At 23.9% G+C, this 19,555-nt stretch overlaps 2 protein-coding genes across 2 annotated transcripts in view; one reads left to right on the forward strand and one right to left on the reverse strand.

Moving 5' to 3' along the window:
* The first annotated feature begins 634 nt into the window (after positions 1-634).
* On the forward strand, positions 635-9,786 carry LOC117169158 (transmembrane protein 14C). Its single transcript, XM_033355376.1, has 3 exons — positions 635-860; positions 9,295-9,484; positions 9,568-9,786. Exons 1-3 carry the CDS (start codon positions 785-787, stop codon positions 9,626-9,628), a joined length of 327 nt encoding a protein of 108 aa, XP_033211267.1. The 5' UTR covers positions 635-784; the 3' UTR covers positions 9,629-9,786.
* Positions 9,787-17,363: 7,577 nt separating this feature from the next.
* The window catches only part of LOC117181135, a 3,378-nt gene continuing 1,186 nt past the window's right edge, over positions 17,364-19,555 (reverse strand). The window contains exon 4 of the mRNA XM_033373706.1: positions 17,364-17,970. Within this exon, the coding sequence (XP_033229597.1) occupies positions 17,535-17,970 (436 nt within the window). The 3' untranslated portion in view covers positions 17,364-17,534. The remainder of the gene's footprint in view (positions 17,971-19,555) is intronic.

The raw sequence follows: 19,555 nt of genomic DNA on the forward strand, positions 1-19,555 counted from the left end.
TTGTGTCATTGACTTTTTACCAAATGATTCCCTCAAACAATTTAATTACAATTACCACTACTTTTTAAAGATATTTCCTTCAAAACTTGAAATTGTTAAGATTTTAAAGGTACAAATATTCTTTATATTGCAACTTAAGTTGTAGTCTTACATATTTTAATTATTATTATATTCATATTGGATGTAAGTAATATATTTCTTATTAATTCTTCTGATCATGTATATGTTTTAAATATTCTTTTCATTAGGGTTTTAAATATTATTAATTTTTTCATTCGCAAAATAAATCATAGAAATATGAAGTTCGAACTGCTTTCAAAATATATCTCAAAATTAAATTTTATTCATATTAAACCACATATTTTTACGACTTTTTCTTTTTTTAAATAATTAGTAATAGTTACTTTTTCATATATTTTTTTTGTTTATTTGCAAACAGCTTCAAGTTTTCAGTTATTTTTTCTTTATCTTAATGCAATTCAATGAAAAAGACAGACCTAGTTTTTGTGGCGCCATCTGTTGGATTAGTTTGACCGACATTTCCCCTCCGGATCGTAAGAAACTACTACCGCATACACATACACGGTCGTGGCAGGGGGCTCGCGGGCATACACCTTGGATTTCCCCCACTCAAATGTCACGTTGCAGGGCGTGCGCCTATCTTATAAGTTCCGAGTTGCAACGTAATAGGAAAGTTTTTGGCCCATTATTTGTGGATGATCCGATAATACTATTGTCAACAAGTCGGCTTTTTTCGAGAATACTTTAATTATTATTGTTCAAAATGCCGGTCGATATTCCTGGATTCGCGTATGCTGCGGTTGTCGCAGCAGGTGGAATTATGGGTTATGTTAAGTCGAGTAAGTTACCTAATTATTTTCAATGTATCGGTTAACATTCAATGATTTATTTTGCAATCGGACTTTAAATCTTCATGTCTTTATTTTTTTATGTATAAGAATTATATCTGCAATTATCTGCTAATCCGTTAAAAAGTTTTCTTCGTTTCGATCCATGGTTTTGATTTCAGAGGTTAGAATTGATAAAAATAATAGAAAAAATATTGACTTTTCAAGTACCTTTTTTGTGTTCATTTCTTGTATTAGGATAATGGAGAGTTACCTAAAAAATTAAACAATTTTAATATGAAAAATTTCAGAACAATTTTAATTCTTTCAAATTGTACAGTGTGGTCCAATTTGTTTTTCGAATTTTCATGAATATGGCTATCAAATTTGTTCGAATCCGTAAAAAAAAGATTTTTTTTATTTTTTTTTGTAATATCCACAATTTCTATGATATTGAATACGTATTTCCGTTAAGAAAAAGACGTTTTTTCCATTTTATTCGGAATCGTCAAAATCAAGTTGAAACTCAGCATTTGCTTACAAATAGCTATTAAGTATAAATCAATCATTACTTTTTACCCCCCCCCCCCATTCTGATTGATATTACCCCGAAAAATCTAATAAGTCAAAAATTTAGTTTGGCGAGTTTGGAACTAATTATAATTTTTTTGCCATTTTTTAAATACAAATGTTTTCGAATTCATGAAATATTGCTTTCTATTTCTTATGCTTATTTATAACAATTTTTCTCGTAGAATAGACTTAGAAAGTTCGGGTATTTTTCGATTTTTTCAACCTGTTTTAACTTTTCATTTGAAGCCAGGCAAAAATAAATTAAAATTATCAAAAATAATGGTTTAATCAGTTAAAAATTCAAGAATTTCCAGATTTCAGCGTTAAATATTAAACTGTTTCAATTTGAAAGTCTTAAATAGTTAAAAAGAAAAATGTAAATGTCTGTTTAAAACTTTATAAACTATTTATAATTTTTAAATAATTTCAAAATATTATGTTCCTAATTAAAGGCTTTTGGTAAAATTTAAATATTGTTTCAGTTTAGAATTTCAAAATTTTAATTGCGAAAAAAACAATTGATTAATATTCAGAAATATTGAACTGTACATTTTATCAGTAATTAAAAATACAATATTTAAAAATAAACAAAAAAAGTATACTTTGTACGTTAACATTCGTATTGTTCTATTTGAAGGATTTTAATTTTTAAGTAAAATTGTTGAATTTTAATTTATAAATGAATATTAAACACTTATTATTCATAGAAAAAGTATACATTTTTGCAGATTCTTGAACTAAATATTTAAAAGCTTTTTAGGAATTGCGAAAGATTTAAAAAGAATAAAAATCATTTTCTTAAAATTCCTAGGAAAATTGAAAAGGATTTTGAAAGTTATTCAAAATTTTTAAATGAAAGTTTTTTCTCATTTTTAAGGCATTTTAAAACTATTTAAAATAAAAATAATTTAAACTCTAATTTAAGAATTTTTCAATTTCTTTTAAAAAAATGTAATATTCAATTTTTGAAGTTTCTAGCTTAAAATTACTTAAAATGATTTTCATCTCAGTTTTTATTACTTCCAACGGAAAAAGGTTCAGCTTTAGAATGCGAATTATTTACTTCAATTGACCGTGTGAATAATGCTAGAAAGTATGTATTCATGTGTGTGCTTTATATAAAAAAGAAAGCGAATTTTAGAAAATGATTCTCTGTATTGATTATTTATTTGTGCGCGACGAAAAAGCCAAAGAAAATTGATAAATTTAAGAAAAACCACAACTTTCTAGAAATTATTTAAGAAAACGTACTTATAAACAATGATAAAGTGTTTAAACAATTATATGTGTGAACTTGAATTAATTATTGCATCTCTAATTGAAAAGTGGAAAATTTTAGAAATAATTTAAAGTTTCTAGCATTATTCTAGGAGAATATTGTTATCAATAAAATATTTTAAATTCAAAGATTTTAGATTTTTAGTTGCATTTTCAAACATAATCTTAGATTTTTAATTTGAAAAGATGAATATTTTACAAGCCTGTTCAATTTTGAAGCAAGGAAGACGAATTTTCAACTAAAAAATATGACTTTCCTAACAGTTGAAATTTTGATTAAAAAAAAATTGTTTTTTAAGAAAATAGTTGAATTTGGATTAATTATAAAATAAAAATATAATTTTTTTCAAATAAAAATAATTAGCTTTTAATCAAAAAGGATCAATTTTTTTAACCAAAGAACATGACTTTTAAACAAAACAGTTAAATTTTCAACCAAATAGTAAAATTTTTAACCAAGAGATGAATTTTTAGCCAAAAGGTGATGTTTTTTTTTGAAAATAGTTTAATTTTCCACCCAATAAGATGAGTTTTAAAGTAAAAGAGAATTTCCAATCCAAAAAATATCAATATTCGACACAAAAAAATATGACTTTGACAAAATAGTTGAATTCAGATTAATTCTGAAAAAGAAATATAATATTTTTTCTTTTTGGTTTGATAAAAAGAACTAACTTTCAATCGAAATTGATTTTTTGAACTAAGAGGTTAATTTTAAACAAAAAAGGTGACTTTTTAAGAACCTAGTTCAATTTCCAATTAAATATATAAACTTCCAAACAATTTGTAGAATTTTGAACTGAACACCAAAAATATAATAGTAGACTTCTTAATAAAAATTATTAACTTTCAAATATTAAAGGTGAATTTGCAACACCTACAAAAAAGATTTTTCTACCAAAAAATAAATTTTCAACAAAAAAAAATTAAATTTTATACAAAAGTATAAATTTTCGAACAAAAACGATGAGTTTTTAAAAAAATCGTTAAATTTTCACAAAAAGTATGTTGTTTAAGTAAAAGAAATTATTTAATAAACAAAAATACATAATAGACTTTTCAAATAAAAAGAATTAATTTTCAATAAAAAAATATGAATGTTCAAACAAAAAATATGAATTTTCTGCTAAACAATATAATTTTCCGTCCAAAAATGATTATTTTTTAACAAAAGACTTTATTTTTCAATAAAATCGTTAAATCTTTAACTAAGTAGTAGAATTTGTAACCAAAAAGTAGAATTTTGAACCAAAACAATTATTTATTAAAAATTCCACTTCTTGCTTGAAAGTTGAACGAATTTTTTTTAATTTAATTTTTTTTTCGTTGATGATTCATAATTCGTTTTTTTTTGGTTAAAAAAATTAAATTAAAAATTCATTTTGTTGTAAACAAGTTTTTTAAAACTGCCAATTCAAATATTTTGTTAAAAAAGTCAACTGATTAATTTTAAATTAACTTTTATGTTGTTATTTCATGTTTTTGTTTTTAAAATTAAATTGTTTAATAAAGAATTAGGCTTTTTGGCTCGAAAATTTAACAAATTGGTATAAAATTAAACTGTTTTGTAGAAAATTCGTTTTTGTTTTTATTGAAAATTCATTCTCAATGAAAATTTATCTACTCCATTTTTGGTTAAAAATTCAACATGCTAGTTGAAAAATTATGTTTTTTTGTTGAAAATTCGTCTTTTTTTTGTAGAAAAACAAGTTTTTTTAAATCTAGTCATGTTGAAAATATATACTGTTTGGTCAAATCTAACTTTTTAAATTTTTTATTAAAGTTTTGTAGTGGAAATATCAACTATAAAATTTTTTGATAAACATTAATCTTTTTTGTTGAAAATTGAACAATTTGCTTAACATTATTTTTCATTCTTGACTGAAAATTTTTTCTTCATAGAAAATTCACTTTTTGGTAGAAATTTAATCTCTTTTTGGTTAAAAATGCAACTTATTAGATAAAGATTTATATAATTTGATCGAAAATTAAACTATTTTGTTGAAAATTAAAAAATTTGGTATAAAATTAAAGTTTTTTGTAGATAATTCGTTTTTATCGTTGATGTTTTCATTGAAAATTAATTTTTCTCAGTAGAAATTCATCTGCTTAATTTTTTGATTAAAAATTGAACTTTTATGGTTTAAAAATGCAGACTATTCTTTTTTTTTTTTTTAAATCAACGATTTGGTAACGGATTTAATTATGTTATAAACAGTTAAATGGTTTTGTAAACAAATAGTTTTTACTTTTTTTAAATTGAAAATTTGTTCTCAGTGGAAATGTAAATACTCTATTTTCAGGGTGGCCGTTTTAATCAAAGAAAAAAACTTCTGGGCATCTCTCGGTTTACAACAAATTACAACTTGCTTATCTTATTTAACATTTGTTTATCATCTATTTGTTACCTATTTTAGAAAAAAATGTCAGCTATTCACCTTTTTTGACGACAATAGGTACTGTGATGACTGAAATTCATTAATATATTATTTTTATTAGTTTTCTTAGCTTTAAATCTGTTGAACTTCGAAGATCTTTTCAACTTTTAACGTTATAGTTTGAATTTTTCTGTTAAAAAAATGTTTTATTTTGTAAGTGAAATTGTTAAATTTCGACGTATCAATAACAATTGAACGCTTATTATTTGTCGTCAAAATTTAAATAATTTCAAGATATATTTCGTAGTTTTGAAAAGATTCAAAATTAATTGAAAACTTGAAACTTAACTGAATTTTCCTTACAATTTTTGAAAATCCTGCAAATTTAACAAAAAAAATCCTTAAAATCTTCCAGATTCTGTTTTGATCATTTTTAAAGTTCATTGCTTGATTCTTTAATTTCGAGTATTAAAAATGTTAACGTGGATTTATATTTTTGGAATTTAATCTGAATCTTTGAACTCTATAATTTATAAAATTTATAAACTTTACAGTTCATCTGCATTTTATATTAAAAAATTCAATTGAAAAGTGTTAGTACCTTCCATTTCATACGTATAAATTTAATTTGTTGTTTATTGTTTATTACTTTAAATGGAAAAATGATTAGAATAGAGTTCGATTTTTTAAATTCCATTGACCGTGAAAAATGTTTGCGAACCGGGAAAAACCCGTGAAATGACCGGGACTTTTTTTCTTTGTTTAAAACGGCCATCCTGAGATTTCACAAGTATTTCAAGGAATTTATAAGGATTTCAAAAGATTTAAAGAATTTAAAAAATGTCAAAAAATATCAAAGATTTCAGAAAAACGCAGAGGTTTAAAAAAATTTTAATGTTTTAAGAAATATGAGAAGAATTTAAAAGATTTCAGTGATTTTAAACGAACACAAAATTTTTCAAAAACAAAGATTCAAGAAAGATTTCACAAACATAAAAAAATTCATAAAAGTTTTAACAAATTTCACAAAGAATTCAAGGAGTTTAAAGATTCAAGATATTTGACAAAAATTTCAAAAGATCTCATAAATATCTCACAGGAATTTTAAGATTTCACAAAGATTTCAAATACTTCTGAAGATTTTAACGAATTCACAAAGATTTAAAAATTTCACAAAAATTAAAAAAATTCAAGGATTTCAAAGACTTTGCAAAGATTTAAAAATATTCCCGAAGATTTCACAAAGACGACTTCTTTATTCATAATGTGTCCCCTAAGGGTTTATATGACTTCCATTCCTTACAATATTTCCGTTTAAATCTATATATTTTTTACAATCTTATCCTTTCTATATATACAATTATTTACAACTATTTACATAAAGTCTTATATCTAGTTCCTTATTTCTATTTCCTGCGATAGCGAAATTTAGGACTTGTTAGCAAGCGAGTGAGCGAGCGAACGAAAGCGAGAGTGCAAGCGAGAGAGAGCATGAGAACGCAAACGCATCTTAGTCTACTTATCTTTTACTTTACCATTACTTACAATTTTCACGCTTTTTTTCATTCTACATGTAAAAGAAAATATTTGTTCTTTTTGAAGTTTTTTCTATAATGCATATTTTCCGAGATATTCAACGTTGGACAAAAGGGGCTTAATTTTAAAACGGCTCTATAAAAAAATTGCACCTTGGGCTCATTTTAAAGAAAATAGAAATAAGCGTCTATTTCATTTTGATTTTTTAAATCTTCTTGAATTTTCAAAAAAAAATTAATTTTCCAACAAAATACTCGAATTTTCAAGTAAAGAAAACAAATGTTCAAGAAAACAGTTGAATTTTAAATAAAAAAAAATTTAACAGAAAATGGAAGTTACATTTTTAGTTAAAAAAAGTTAATTTCCAACCTAACTGATGAATTTTCAACTAAAATAATATATCTTTAACTGGAATAGTTGAATTTTAAACCAAAAAGTTGAATTTTCAGCTAAAATAATGAATATTTAACTAGAATACTTGATTTTTCAACAAAAAAGATTAATTTTTAAACAAAATACATCACTTTTTAACGTAATAGTGGAATCTTTATTTAAAGAAAGCAGATATTTAACCAAAAAGTTGAATTTTACTTTAAAAAAAAATTTAACAGAAAATGGAATAATTGCGTTTTTTGTTTAGAAAAAAAAGTTAATTTCCAACCTAACTGACGAATTATCAACTAAAATTATGGATCTTCCACTGGAATAGTTAAATTTTTAAGTAAAACCATGAATTTTCAACCAAAAGTTTTTTTTATTAAAGAAAGAGAACTAAACTAATAAAGTTCATTTTCAAAATAATATTTTCGAAAAATAAATAAATTTTTAATAAAAAATTAATTTTGAACCAAAGAGATTTATTTTTTCAATTAAATTGACGAACTTTAATATAAAAAAACTAGTTTTTAACGAGAGTTTAACTTTCAACCAAAAGTCATTTTATTTCCAACCGAACATACGAATTTTTAACTAAAATTATCATTGTTTAACTGGTATTTTTGAATTTTTACCCGAAAAGAAGAATTTTTAAGCAAGGAGATTAAAGTCAAAAAAACATTTTTTACCCCCAAAAAATCGATTATTTAACGAAATACGTGAATTCTCCATTTAAATAAAGAATTCAGCCAAATTTTTGAATTTTAAACTAGAAAAGATCAATTTTTGACAAAAAATGTAAGATTTAAATTCTCTGATGGAAAAATTAATTTTCCACCAAACTGATGAATTTCCCACTAAAATGATAAATCTTCTTAATTTCTTAATTTTAAGAAAAAAATATCAATTTTCAACCAAATAGTTTAATTTTCCATTAAAAATCAAATAATTAATTTCTAAAAACCGATTTTTAGAAAAACAGTTAACTTTTCTACTATAACAGTTAAATTCTTAGCCAAAATAAGATATTTTCACCAAATAATTAAATTTTCAAAAAGAGATGAATCTTCAAACAAAAAATTAATTTTTAACAAAAGAGTTTTACTTTTAACCACACGTGGACGAATTATGACTTGAAACTGGAATTTTTTAAACTCCTTTCTTTTAAATCCGAATTATAAATCTTTCAAAAATAACCCCTTCGATTTGAAAAATTGTCTGTTCCAAGTGAAATTATATTTCTTTACCGAAACTCCTTGTCCTAATATAAAAACGATAATTATTTCCCAAAATTCCTTGTCCTAAGTCGGATAAATAAAGATTAAGCGAATAAAACGTGATAAATCCAATTTTTTTTATTGAGAAAATTATTGTTGAATTATTATTATTATTAAAAATCTCACAGAGAAAAAAATTGCTGAAAGTTTTCATATGATAATCTCTTTTTTTTTAATCAAGAAAAAACCGATAATTTCTCGGGTTAAATTTCCCGTTAAAAAAATTACTTTCAACACTAAAAATTAACTTTCATCAACAAACTAACTTTAAAAAAATAGTTATATTTTCAAGCAAAGCGATGAATTTTCAAACAAGAAGGTTAATGTCTACAAAGAAGTATGAATTTTCAACTAAAAAAAATCATTTTCGATCTCTGTTTGAAAAATTAAATAGTTTTCAACAAAAAAAGAAACAAATTTCACGGTACAATTATTAAATTTTCTGAGTTTTTAACTAAAAAAAGATAAATTGCTCATTAAAACGTAATTAATTAAATTTTGAGTTCAAAAAATTAATTTTCAACCAAAGAGGAGAATTCTCAACGAAAACAATTAATTGGAATTAATTCGAATAAATTGGAATAAGTTAAATTTCCCGTTAAAAAAATTACTTTCAACACTAAAAATTAACTTTCAACAACAAACTAACTCAAAAAAAAATAATTACATTTTTAAGCAAAGTGTTGTTTTTTTAATCTTAACTGAATTTTCATTTTTCGTCGACAAAGCCAATTGAATTTGAAAGGTAATGGCTTAAACTTTAAAACCACCTTAGATTTTTTTAAATACGTGAATTTTTTAGAAATAAAACTCTTTATTTCGACGAAAATTTCGCTCAGGGTGAAACATCATTGAAAATTATTTAGAAATTTAACATTTCTTATAAAATATTGTTTGTTCTTTTTGTCATATGTGAAAATAAATATTTAATCTGTCCCCTTTTCCGTGAAAAAATGACTTTATTTCCCCTTCTTTGAACTCTTTGCATTGCAGTCCCTGCACTTGCAATAAAATTTTATTATTATTTAGATTCAATTCCATCGTTAGGAGCTGGTTTGCTCTTTGGGTCTCTTTTGGGAATGGGAGCGTATCGTATCTCGCAAGATCCGAATAATTTCACACCCCTCTTGGGAACGAGTGCAGCTCTCGGTTGCCTGATGGGTTACCGGTATTACAATACCGGGAAAATAATGCCAGCAGGAGTCATTGCCTTGATGAGGTTCGTTTTTTATTATCTTAATAGTCTAGATTTTTCAAAAATTAATTGAATATTGTAATATCGTACAAATATTTATTTTTTAGCGCTGCCATGGTCGTTAGAATTGCAGCCATGCAGTTTTATAAACCCGTGAAACTACAGTAAGCTCTAAACAGAAAGTGTTTACAGAGTCGGAAATTTTTTATTTCAAGCGGGACTCGGTGTGTTATGTAAGAAACTTATTTATTTTGATAATTTTTGGCGTATGGTGTATAGTAGAATCCACTTCGTTACTTATATAGAATACATTGTAATGAATATTATCGTTTTTGTAAAGGTATATCACAATTGAAGTTTCCTAATATATATTTTATATTTATTTATTATTTATTATTATTATTATTATTCTTTTTTTTTAATTCATGTATTTTGTTAAAAATTCGTTCTGTTTCGTAGAAAATTAATCTAATTATTTGAGAATTTATTTTTTTTTATTAAAAATTCAACAGCTAAATTTGACATGACTGAAAAATCATTTTTAGTTGAAAATTAAACTTATTTGAAAAGTCGTTTTTTTATTGAATTCAACCGATTATGATTAAAAATGAAAATCTTTTTTGGTTTAAATATCAACTACTACATTTTTTCTTCAGAATTCATATTTTTTATAATGAAAAAAATACTTGGTTGAAAGCAGCCTCCTGTCACCGAGAGTTTCAGTTTTACTTTCAAAGAATAATTTTAAGTTTTAACGATTTTAAAATTTGGGTTCAATGAATATGGAAGATTGAGACCATTTTTTTTTAATTTTTCAAGATTTACACATTTTTTAGGTAAACTGAATTTTGTCAGGGTGTGAAAAAAAGTTCTTAAAATCCATGGGAAATTTTAAAATGATTGTTTTGTAAGGAATATCAAGAAAAAAAACGAGAAAAGATCACAAAACATTTGGAATTATTTCCTAAAAAAATTTTAAAAGTGTGAAATACTTTAAAAGCAAATTATTCATTTTTGCCATATTACATAATTTTAGGAAAAATTTGAGTAAGTTTCAGAAATATTCAAAACTTTTGAAATGGTTCAAAAATAATTAAAACTTGTAAAGATTTTTGAAGAATTTGGAAAGATTCACGAAAATGAAAGACATTTCTTCAGGTCCCTAAAAAAAATTAAAATAATTTTTTATTTCGAAAAATTAATTTGAAGGGATTATTTAAAAAGATTTTAGAAGATTTCAAAAATAGTCAAAGAAGAGTCGGAAAGATTTTAAGGCAATTTTTTTTATTTTGCCAAATACATAAAATATGCAGGAAAAATTAAAATTTTGTTTATTTTGCAGAATACATGAAAAATGCAGGAAAATTTTTTTTTTTTAGAAATTAGAAGGTTTAGAAGATCTAGAAAGATTAAGAAAAAAAGTATTTTTCTTATATTCATGTGCAAATTTGAATAATCTTTTATTTTAAAAAATGAACTTTGAGAAAAAATTGAAAAAGGTTTTTAAATATAACAAACGATTTCCTAAAATTTCTAAAAATAGTTTAGAAGATTTTAAAGGAAAATGTTTCAGTTTGGTAAGATTGCAAAATAAAAGCGAACAAAAAATGGGTAAATTCAAAAAATATTTAGTAGAATTTAAAAGAATTTTGAAAGTTTTCAGGAGAATAAACAAATTTTCTTAAAATTTCTGGTAAAATTTAGAAGATTGTAAAGTAATTTTTTAAATTTGGAATGATATTTGAAAATGTTGAGAAAAATTCGTGTTAGTTAAAAATATTTTCAGGAATTTAAGACATAAATAGATTAAAACTATTTGAAAACTCGAATTTTTCATAATATTTCGTAAAATCCTATATTATGAAAAAAATTCTTAAAAATTTTCTAGATTCTTTTTTGTTCTTCATAAGTCAATAATTTGGATGAAAATCCACATATTTCGTTAAAATTCGATTTTTTGGTGAAAAATTATATTTTTCTTTGCAATTTAATCTTTTAGTTTAAAAATTCTTTATGGTTAAAAAATCAAGCATTAAAATTAAATATTTATAATTTTAGTTGAAAATTTATCTGTTAGGTTGGAAATAAAATTACTTTATTGAAAGTTAAACTCTTTTGTTGAAAATTAATTTTTCTGATTGAAGATTCATCGTTTTAATTAAAATTTTATTTCTTTGGTTGAAATATGAGCAATTTGTTTGAAAATTTGTTTTTTTTTCTTTGGATAAAAAGGCATTTTTTGCTGAAAATTTAACTAGTTTTTTGGAAATTCGTTTCTTTTTTTGTTGAAAATTCATATTTCTTTGTAGAAATTAAATTTCTTGGTTGTAAATTTATCACTGTGCTTGAAAATGTAACTATTTTTTTTTGAAGTTAATTTGTTGATGAAAGTTAATTTTTGGTGTGGAAAGTAATTTTTTAACTGAAAATTTAACTTATTCCAATTATATATTCCATAGTTTTAGTTGAAAATTCTCTTGTTTAGTTGAACATTAATTTTTTCAACTCAAATTTTAATTAATTACGTTTTAATTGACAGTTTATCTTTTTTAGTTAAAAACTTAGAAAATTTAATAATTTTACCGTGAAAACCCGAGAAATGATCGATTTTTTATTGATTAATAAGAGAGATTATTATATGAAAACTTTCTGCAATTTTTTTTCTATGAGATTTTTAATAATAATAATAATGAATTAAAAACAACTTTCTTAATAAAAAGTGGATTTATCACGTTTTTATGTATAATTCGGATTTAAAAGAAAGGAGTTTAAAAAATCCCACTTTCAAGTCAGAATTCGTCCACGTGCGGTTAAAAGTAAAACTTTTGTTAAAAATTAATTTTTTTTAAGATGCATCTGTTTTTGAAAATTTAACTACTTTGTTGAAAATAGATTTTTTTCGCTAAAAATTGAACTGTACTAGTAGACAAGTTAACTGTTCTTCTAAAAATCCGTTTTTAAAAATTAATTATTCGATTTTTAATGGAAAATTCAACTATTTGGTTGAAAATTGATATTTTTTTTAAATTAAGAAATTCAGAAGATTTATAATTTTAGTGAAAAATTCATCAGTTTAGTTTAAAATTAATTTCTCCGTCTGAGAATTTAAATGTTACATTTTCATTCGAAAATTGATCGTTTCTAATTCAAAATTTAACAAATTGGCTGAATTTTGTTTTATTACTGTAAATTCATGTATTTCGTTAAACAGTAGAGTTTTTTCGGTAAAAAATGTGTTTTTAAAGTTTATTTCCTTGCTTAAAAAATTTTCTTTTCGGTTAAAATTTCAAGTATACCAATTAAATAATGATCATTTTAGTTGAAAATTCGTATTTTCGGTTGGAAATAATAACTTTTGATTGAAAATTAAACTCTTGTTAAAAACTAGTTTTTTTAAAATTAAATTTCGTCAATTTAATTAAAAAATCAAACTATGTAAATTAATCTCTTTGGTTTAACATTCATTTTTTATTACAAATTTATTTATTCAGTTTTTGTTCGAAAAGTATCTTTTTTAGTTTAAAATTAATCTTTTTTGGTTGAGCATGCATTTTTTAAACTTAAAACTTAATTAGTTCGGTGTCGATTGAACATTTCTCTTTCTTCAATAAAAAATTTTTTGGTTGAAGATCCATAATTTTAGTTGAAAATGTATCAGTTAGGTTGGAAATGAACTTTCTTAGACCAAAAATGTAACTTCCATTTTCTGTTGAATTTTTTTTTTAATTCAACTATTTGCTTGAACATTTGTAATCATTAATTGAAAATTCGACTATTTCGTTAAAAATCATCTACTTTTTTTTTAAATTGTATTTTTTGGTAGAAAATTCAACTTTTTATTTGAAAATTCATTTTTTTTGTTGAACATTCAATTATTCCACTTAATTATTCATCATGTTAATTGAAAATTCCACTTTTCGGTTTCAAATTAGATTATCCCAGTTGAAGATGTATAATTTTAGATGAAAATTCATCAGTTAGGTTGGAAATGAACTTTTTTTTAAACAAAAAACGTAATTATTCCATTTTTTGTTAAAAATTCTTTTTTTCTTTTAAAGTAAAATTCAACTTTTTCGTTGAATATCTGTCTTCTTTAATTGAAAATTACGTTGAAAAGTGATGTATTTTGTTTAAAAACTGTATTTTTTTATACAAACTGAACCATTTGTTTCAAAATTATATTTATTGTTTAAAAATTAATCTTTTTTGTTTAAAATTAAAATATTCTAGTTAAATATTCATAATTTTTATTGAAAATTCAACTTTTTGGTTTCAACTCAATCATTCCAGTTGAATATCCATAATTTTAGTTGAAAATTCATTAGTTATGTTGGAAATTAATTTTTTTTAACTAAAAATATAACTTACATTTTCTGTTAAAAATTATTTTTCGTTCTAGTTCCAAATTCAACTGTTTGCTTAAACAATTTCCTTCTTTAATTGAAAATTCGACTATTTCGTAAAAAAAATCATCTATTTTGTTAGAAAACTGGTATATCGTGGTAAAAATTTAAACTTTTTGTTTAAAAATTCATTTTGTTGTTGAAAATTCAAGTATTTCACTTATATATTCATAAATGTTTGCGTTTTACGGCAAATATGAATATTTTACTCATAGTTTACCGTTAAAATGACCGGGAATTTGAAATCGTCTGCCGAATACTTTCTGAAAAACTAATTATAATTTCGTTTCTAGAAAGAAATATTTATTGCAGTATTAGTTTTTATAAATTAAAGGTACTATTTTCTAAAGATCCATGCTAAAAAATCAAAACTACGTATTTAAAAATATATTTTGCCAAAGCATTATTTGGCATGTCCGCGCCTCCTGCGGAAAAATGCGAAACCGAGAACATTTTCAACCTGCTCTGATTTTTCCTTAAATAATTTTTCATTTTAAATCATTAATATTTAAATATTAGCATTTTGTTTTGTAATACTTTTAACATAGAATATTTTATAAACGGAAGAAACAGTATTTCAGATACAAATTAAACATTTTTTAAATTAATGAATTTATTTCAAATAAAAAATGTTTTTTCTGCTATAAAAGATTACTTTTTAACCAAACACTACAATTTAAAAAAAAAATGATTAAATTTTTAACATTATAATTCAATTTTTAACCTAAAAAGACAAATTCACAATGAAAAGGCATCATAGTTTGTTTTAATCTAAAAGGAATGAAAATTATACAAAAAAAAAAGAATTTTCAGAAATAAATTCATTTTTCCATCAAACTGATGCTTTTTTACGCAGCAAAAATGAGTTTTCAAACTGAAAAAAGTATTATTTGACCAAAAAAGGCGAATTTTCAACTGAAAAAGTTCTGAATTTTTAATTAAAAAAGATTAATTTTCAACCAAATAATTAAACTTCACAACCAAATAGATTAATTTTCAACTGAAAATAAAATTCTTTAAAAAAAACTGATTTCTTAACAAAGCGATTCCATCAAATCTTTCACACAAATTAGTTGAATACTCTAGCCAAGAAGATTGATTTTTAACCTAAAAGTTGCATTTTCGTTTTGAAAAAAATTTAATTTCTTCTAAAACAGATGAAATTTTTGACTAAAAAGATAGATTTTCAACAAAATTGTTGAATTTTCGGTTGAAAAAGATTTCAGTCGAGTTTTTACGATAAAAATATGAATTTCTAAACAAGAAATAATTTTCTACGAAAAAAAAAATGAAGCAGAAGCTTTTTTAATTACAAAAAAGTTTAGCGTTAACACAAAAAAGATTCCTGTTGTCTCTACAAGATCCAAAATTAAATTTCTTAAAAAAATTAGTTTCTACGAAAAAATTTTTATTCTAAATCCAAAAAGATTAATTTTTTAACCACAAGGAATGATTTCTTAAAGTAATAGCTGAATTACCATCCAAATAGTTGCATTTTTATCCAAAAAAGATTAAATTTTGTGCTAATACATATGTATTTGTAATAAAAACGACAAGTTTTTTTCAAGTGGAACTTTTATTCAGAAAAGATTTTAGTTCATTTTTCTACACTAAAATATAAATTTAAAAAAGTAAATTTTCTAGAAAATAGTTAAATTTTTAAGAAAATAACATAAATTTTAACCAAAAAGTATGATTTTTTAACAAACAATTTAAATTTCCAACCAAGTTACATTTGTATCAAAAAAAGATGACTTTTTATAAACAGATGGATTTTTAATTAAATGAAACCAAAAAAAATCTTTAAAAAATAGTCGAATTTCCATCAAGAAATAATTCAGTTTTTTTTCGACACCCAAATATTATATTTACTTTACTTTTAACAAAATTGTTGAATTTTCAACAAAACAGTTGCATTTTCATTCAAAAAATATGTAATTTCTTCTAATTCAGGTAAAAACTTTTATAATAAAAGGTTTTATAATTTCATTAATGTTATCAAATATATTTTTAAAAATATTTTTAAAGATTTTAATGATTTTTCAGAGATTTCACAAAGATTTGAAATATATCGCAAAGGTTTCGGATAGATGTAAAAGATTTTACCAAGGTTTCAATGATTTCCTAAAGATTTCAATAATTTCGCAAATACTACCAAATATATTTTTTAAATGTTTTAAATATTTACAAAAATGTCAGAACCAGTTTACTTATTTTTCAAAGATTTCACAAAGATTTGAAATATTTTTGATAGATTTAAATTACTCCACAAAAGCTTTAATGATTTCCCAAACATTTTTATAATTTGACAAATATTACCAAATATTTCATGTATTTCCAAATATTTCAGAAAGATTTAAATGATTTCATAAAGTTTTGACAAAGATTTGAAATATTTCGGACTAGATTTAGTTCACAAAAACTCCAATGATTTTGCAACAATGTTAGTAATTTTACAAATATTACCAAACATTTAAACAATATTAAAGATTTTAGAAAGGTTTCACAAATATTTCTGTTTAATTTTAAATACCACACAAAGATTTAAATTATTTCCCAAGTATTTTAAAGATTATTTAAACGATTTCACAAATATTAACGAATATTGGGAATGGTTAAACTGCGATACAGCACCTGATGGCAAAAATATGAACTAGAAAGAACAGGTATGATTTTAAATATCTATTTTAATTTGTGGATAAAAGTGTTTAACGATTTTTTTGTGGAGTATAAATTATTTATTGGATAATAAAAATAAGTGAAAAAACAGATTTTTTGACAGAAATATTTTTCTAAAAAAAAAAACACAATTATTGTACTATTTGTCGTTATTTTTAGAATATTGTAAACTCAAATGGACTAATTTTAAAACAAAAATGAACTCAAGTAAATTTTTATTAATTTATACATAAAATATCTACTATTTAAAAATCTGGACCAAAAGTTAGGTTAGAATTCGTGTTTTAATTCCAATCGTCTATGAATCGTATTCTTTGCATACTATTGATAAAATTTGTCGCAACATACATTAAATAAAGTTAATTTAAGCATAAAATGCATTAAAACTTGCATGAAATAGTGAAATAATTGTTTTTTTTATTTAGCCTATTTAACAAAGATGTGTTTTTCTTACTGTATAAGATGGAAATTCTATCTAAAATTATTTGTTTTTAATAAATATTCGTTTTCACCTACGTTTGTACCTACTTTTTCTAGTTCTAATTTTTGGTACCAGGTGGCAAAATGGTGGACTACCATTCCCAATACCTAAAAAGAGATTTCTTTAATGACTTTTTAAATATTTCAAAAATATTTGAAAGCTTCACAAAAAAATTCGGATAGATTTGAAAGATTTTCACAAAAAACTAAATGATTTCCCAAAGATTTTTATAATTTCACAAATATTACCCAGCATATTAAAAAAAAACACTTCTAAAGATTTTAGAAAGATTTCAATGATTTTTCAAATATCTGATAAAGATTTGAAATATTTCGCAAAGATTTCGGATAGATTTACATGATTTCACAAAGATTTCAATAATTTCGGAAATATTACCAAATATATTTTTAAAATATTTCAAATATATCAGAATCAATACTCAGAACACGTTAGTATTCATGGGTTGTACAGAATTTCGGGTATGCACTGTTCGGAAGTTTAATCCAGATTTTTAATTTTTTAGATCTATTTTACTTCTGGACACTGTCATTTTTATCCAATAATATCGATGGTTTAGTTTCCAATTCAAGGATTTAAACATTGTTTCGGAAACCAAATTTTCTCTAATTATATATAAAAACGAATCTACTCCATTCTCTGCTAATTCTTTTGCAAAGGCATTTACAACTACTTTTGCATAGCCCTTTCTTTTGCATTTTTCAATTGTCTGAACTATACTGAGTGCACCTAATTCTGATTGCAAAGCCCAGGAGAGGAGTTCGTTATTTTCTCTTGAAAATAGTCCACATCCTCCATTTAATCTCACTATTGTCATGATAATCTTCGTTGTTGTTTCTGGGTGTTCCTTGTCTCGAAGAGGCCACAAAGAATGGATTAGAGGCACGTGCGATTCGTCGACTCTGTCCAAACAGCATCCTTCAGGCACCCTAAAACAATTTAAAAGGAAAAGATACTTTTAGGTTCATTCAATATTTTTTTGACATTTTTTTTGTATGCAATTGTGCACTCTAAAATCCTTAATAACACAAGTATAATTAAAAAAAGGCGTTTTTAAATTTGAAAAGAAAAGTGGGTACAGTTTTCAAATTTGCATTGCTGTCGCGTTATATGCCGCAACTTTTATGTTAGAATCATATGATTTTAATAATTTTTAAATAAGCTGGAGGTTTATGCTTTTTTAAAAATAAAATCAAAATAAATGTCGAGACTGGTCTTTTGGCGTAAATGTGCAAATACCATGTTTACGTGTGCTTTAAAAAATTAACAGTACTAGTATATATTTGCTAAAATCTTTTTAAATGTTTCAGCTTCAGCGCATACATTTATTTTTAATAAACAAAAATATAAAATATGCTCTATATCTACGTATTCTAGTTAGATCTAGTTATCGAAAGGGGTCAGAAATTTTGATGTTATGTTTTGTGGTTAAAATTATAATCCATATTTAATTTATATGCAAATATCGATTTTTTATATACTTTTGTTATTTTAATTATATTCAAGCATTTACCACAAATTTCAATTTTTATTTTAACCCAAATATACAATCAAACCTGGATTTAGTGATCCTCCATTTAATGTTTCCGAGAATTGACGCCGCGCGTTAGGGATACCTGAGAGGAGCCACGGGAGGATATGCGGTGCTCTAAAGCAAAATAGTTCAGAGACTCTGGATTTAATGTTACGCTTAGTCCTAAAATTGACATTAAATCCAGGTTTCACTGTATTTATAATTTTTTACGTTGTAGTGGTACTTTTGTTTAAAAAAAAGAGTTACTGCAGAACTGAAAAATGTATCATTTTAATACTTTTTGCATGACATCAAAATAGTTCGGATTCGAAAAGAGCGGGAAATTTTAAGTCCGAAATGGTATTTAAAAAAAAAAGTTGTATGACCTTCAGAAGGTAATTTTAAGGTTAAATGCTAAAAAACTGTGAAAGACCTTCTTAAAGACATGAGAAAAATATTTTAATAGCATTTCGCACGTAAAATTTCCCGCTCTTTTCGAATCTGGTATCAAAAATAGGGAGTTCCATTTAAAAAAAAACATTTTGATCTTCAAGTGACCTTGAAAATCAATTTCAAGGTAAAAACTAATTGCAGAGTCATAATCAAGGATCAAACTTTATGTGTAAGCATACAAAATTATTTATATATATATTTTTATTATTATTATGAGCGAAAAACAGAAAGCGTCCTAACCAAGGACACTCCCCTACAACATTTTTTGCGGAGCATCCTTGATCCATACCTTCCCACTCTGATCAAAAATTACCCCGGGTTTTGGTATCTAAAATGAAATTTAAACTGTTCAGTTATAAACATTTCAGTCAATATTGAAATATGAAATTATTAAATTTTGAAGGCTTTCACTTTACAAAGATTTTTTTAGATTATTAAATTTTTAATGCTTATGTACAGTCTGTCAAGTTAAAGCGTGGGTGGCTTTACTCGCAGTCGGTAAGGTGTATCGACATGATTTTGGTGTCAAAATATTAAGAAGAGCTCCC

The sequence above is a fragment of the Belonocnema kinseyi genome, chromosome 1 (genome assembly GCF_010883055.1).
Source record: "Belonocnema kinseyi isolate 2016_QV_RU_SX_M_011 chromosome 1, B_treatae_v1, whole genome shotgun sequence".
Classification (NCBI taxonomy): domain Eukaryota; kingdom Metazoa; phylum Arthropoda; class Insecta; order Hymenoptera; family Cynipidae; genus Belonocnema; species Belonocnema kinseyi.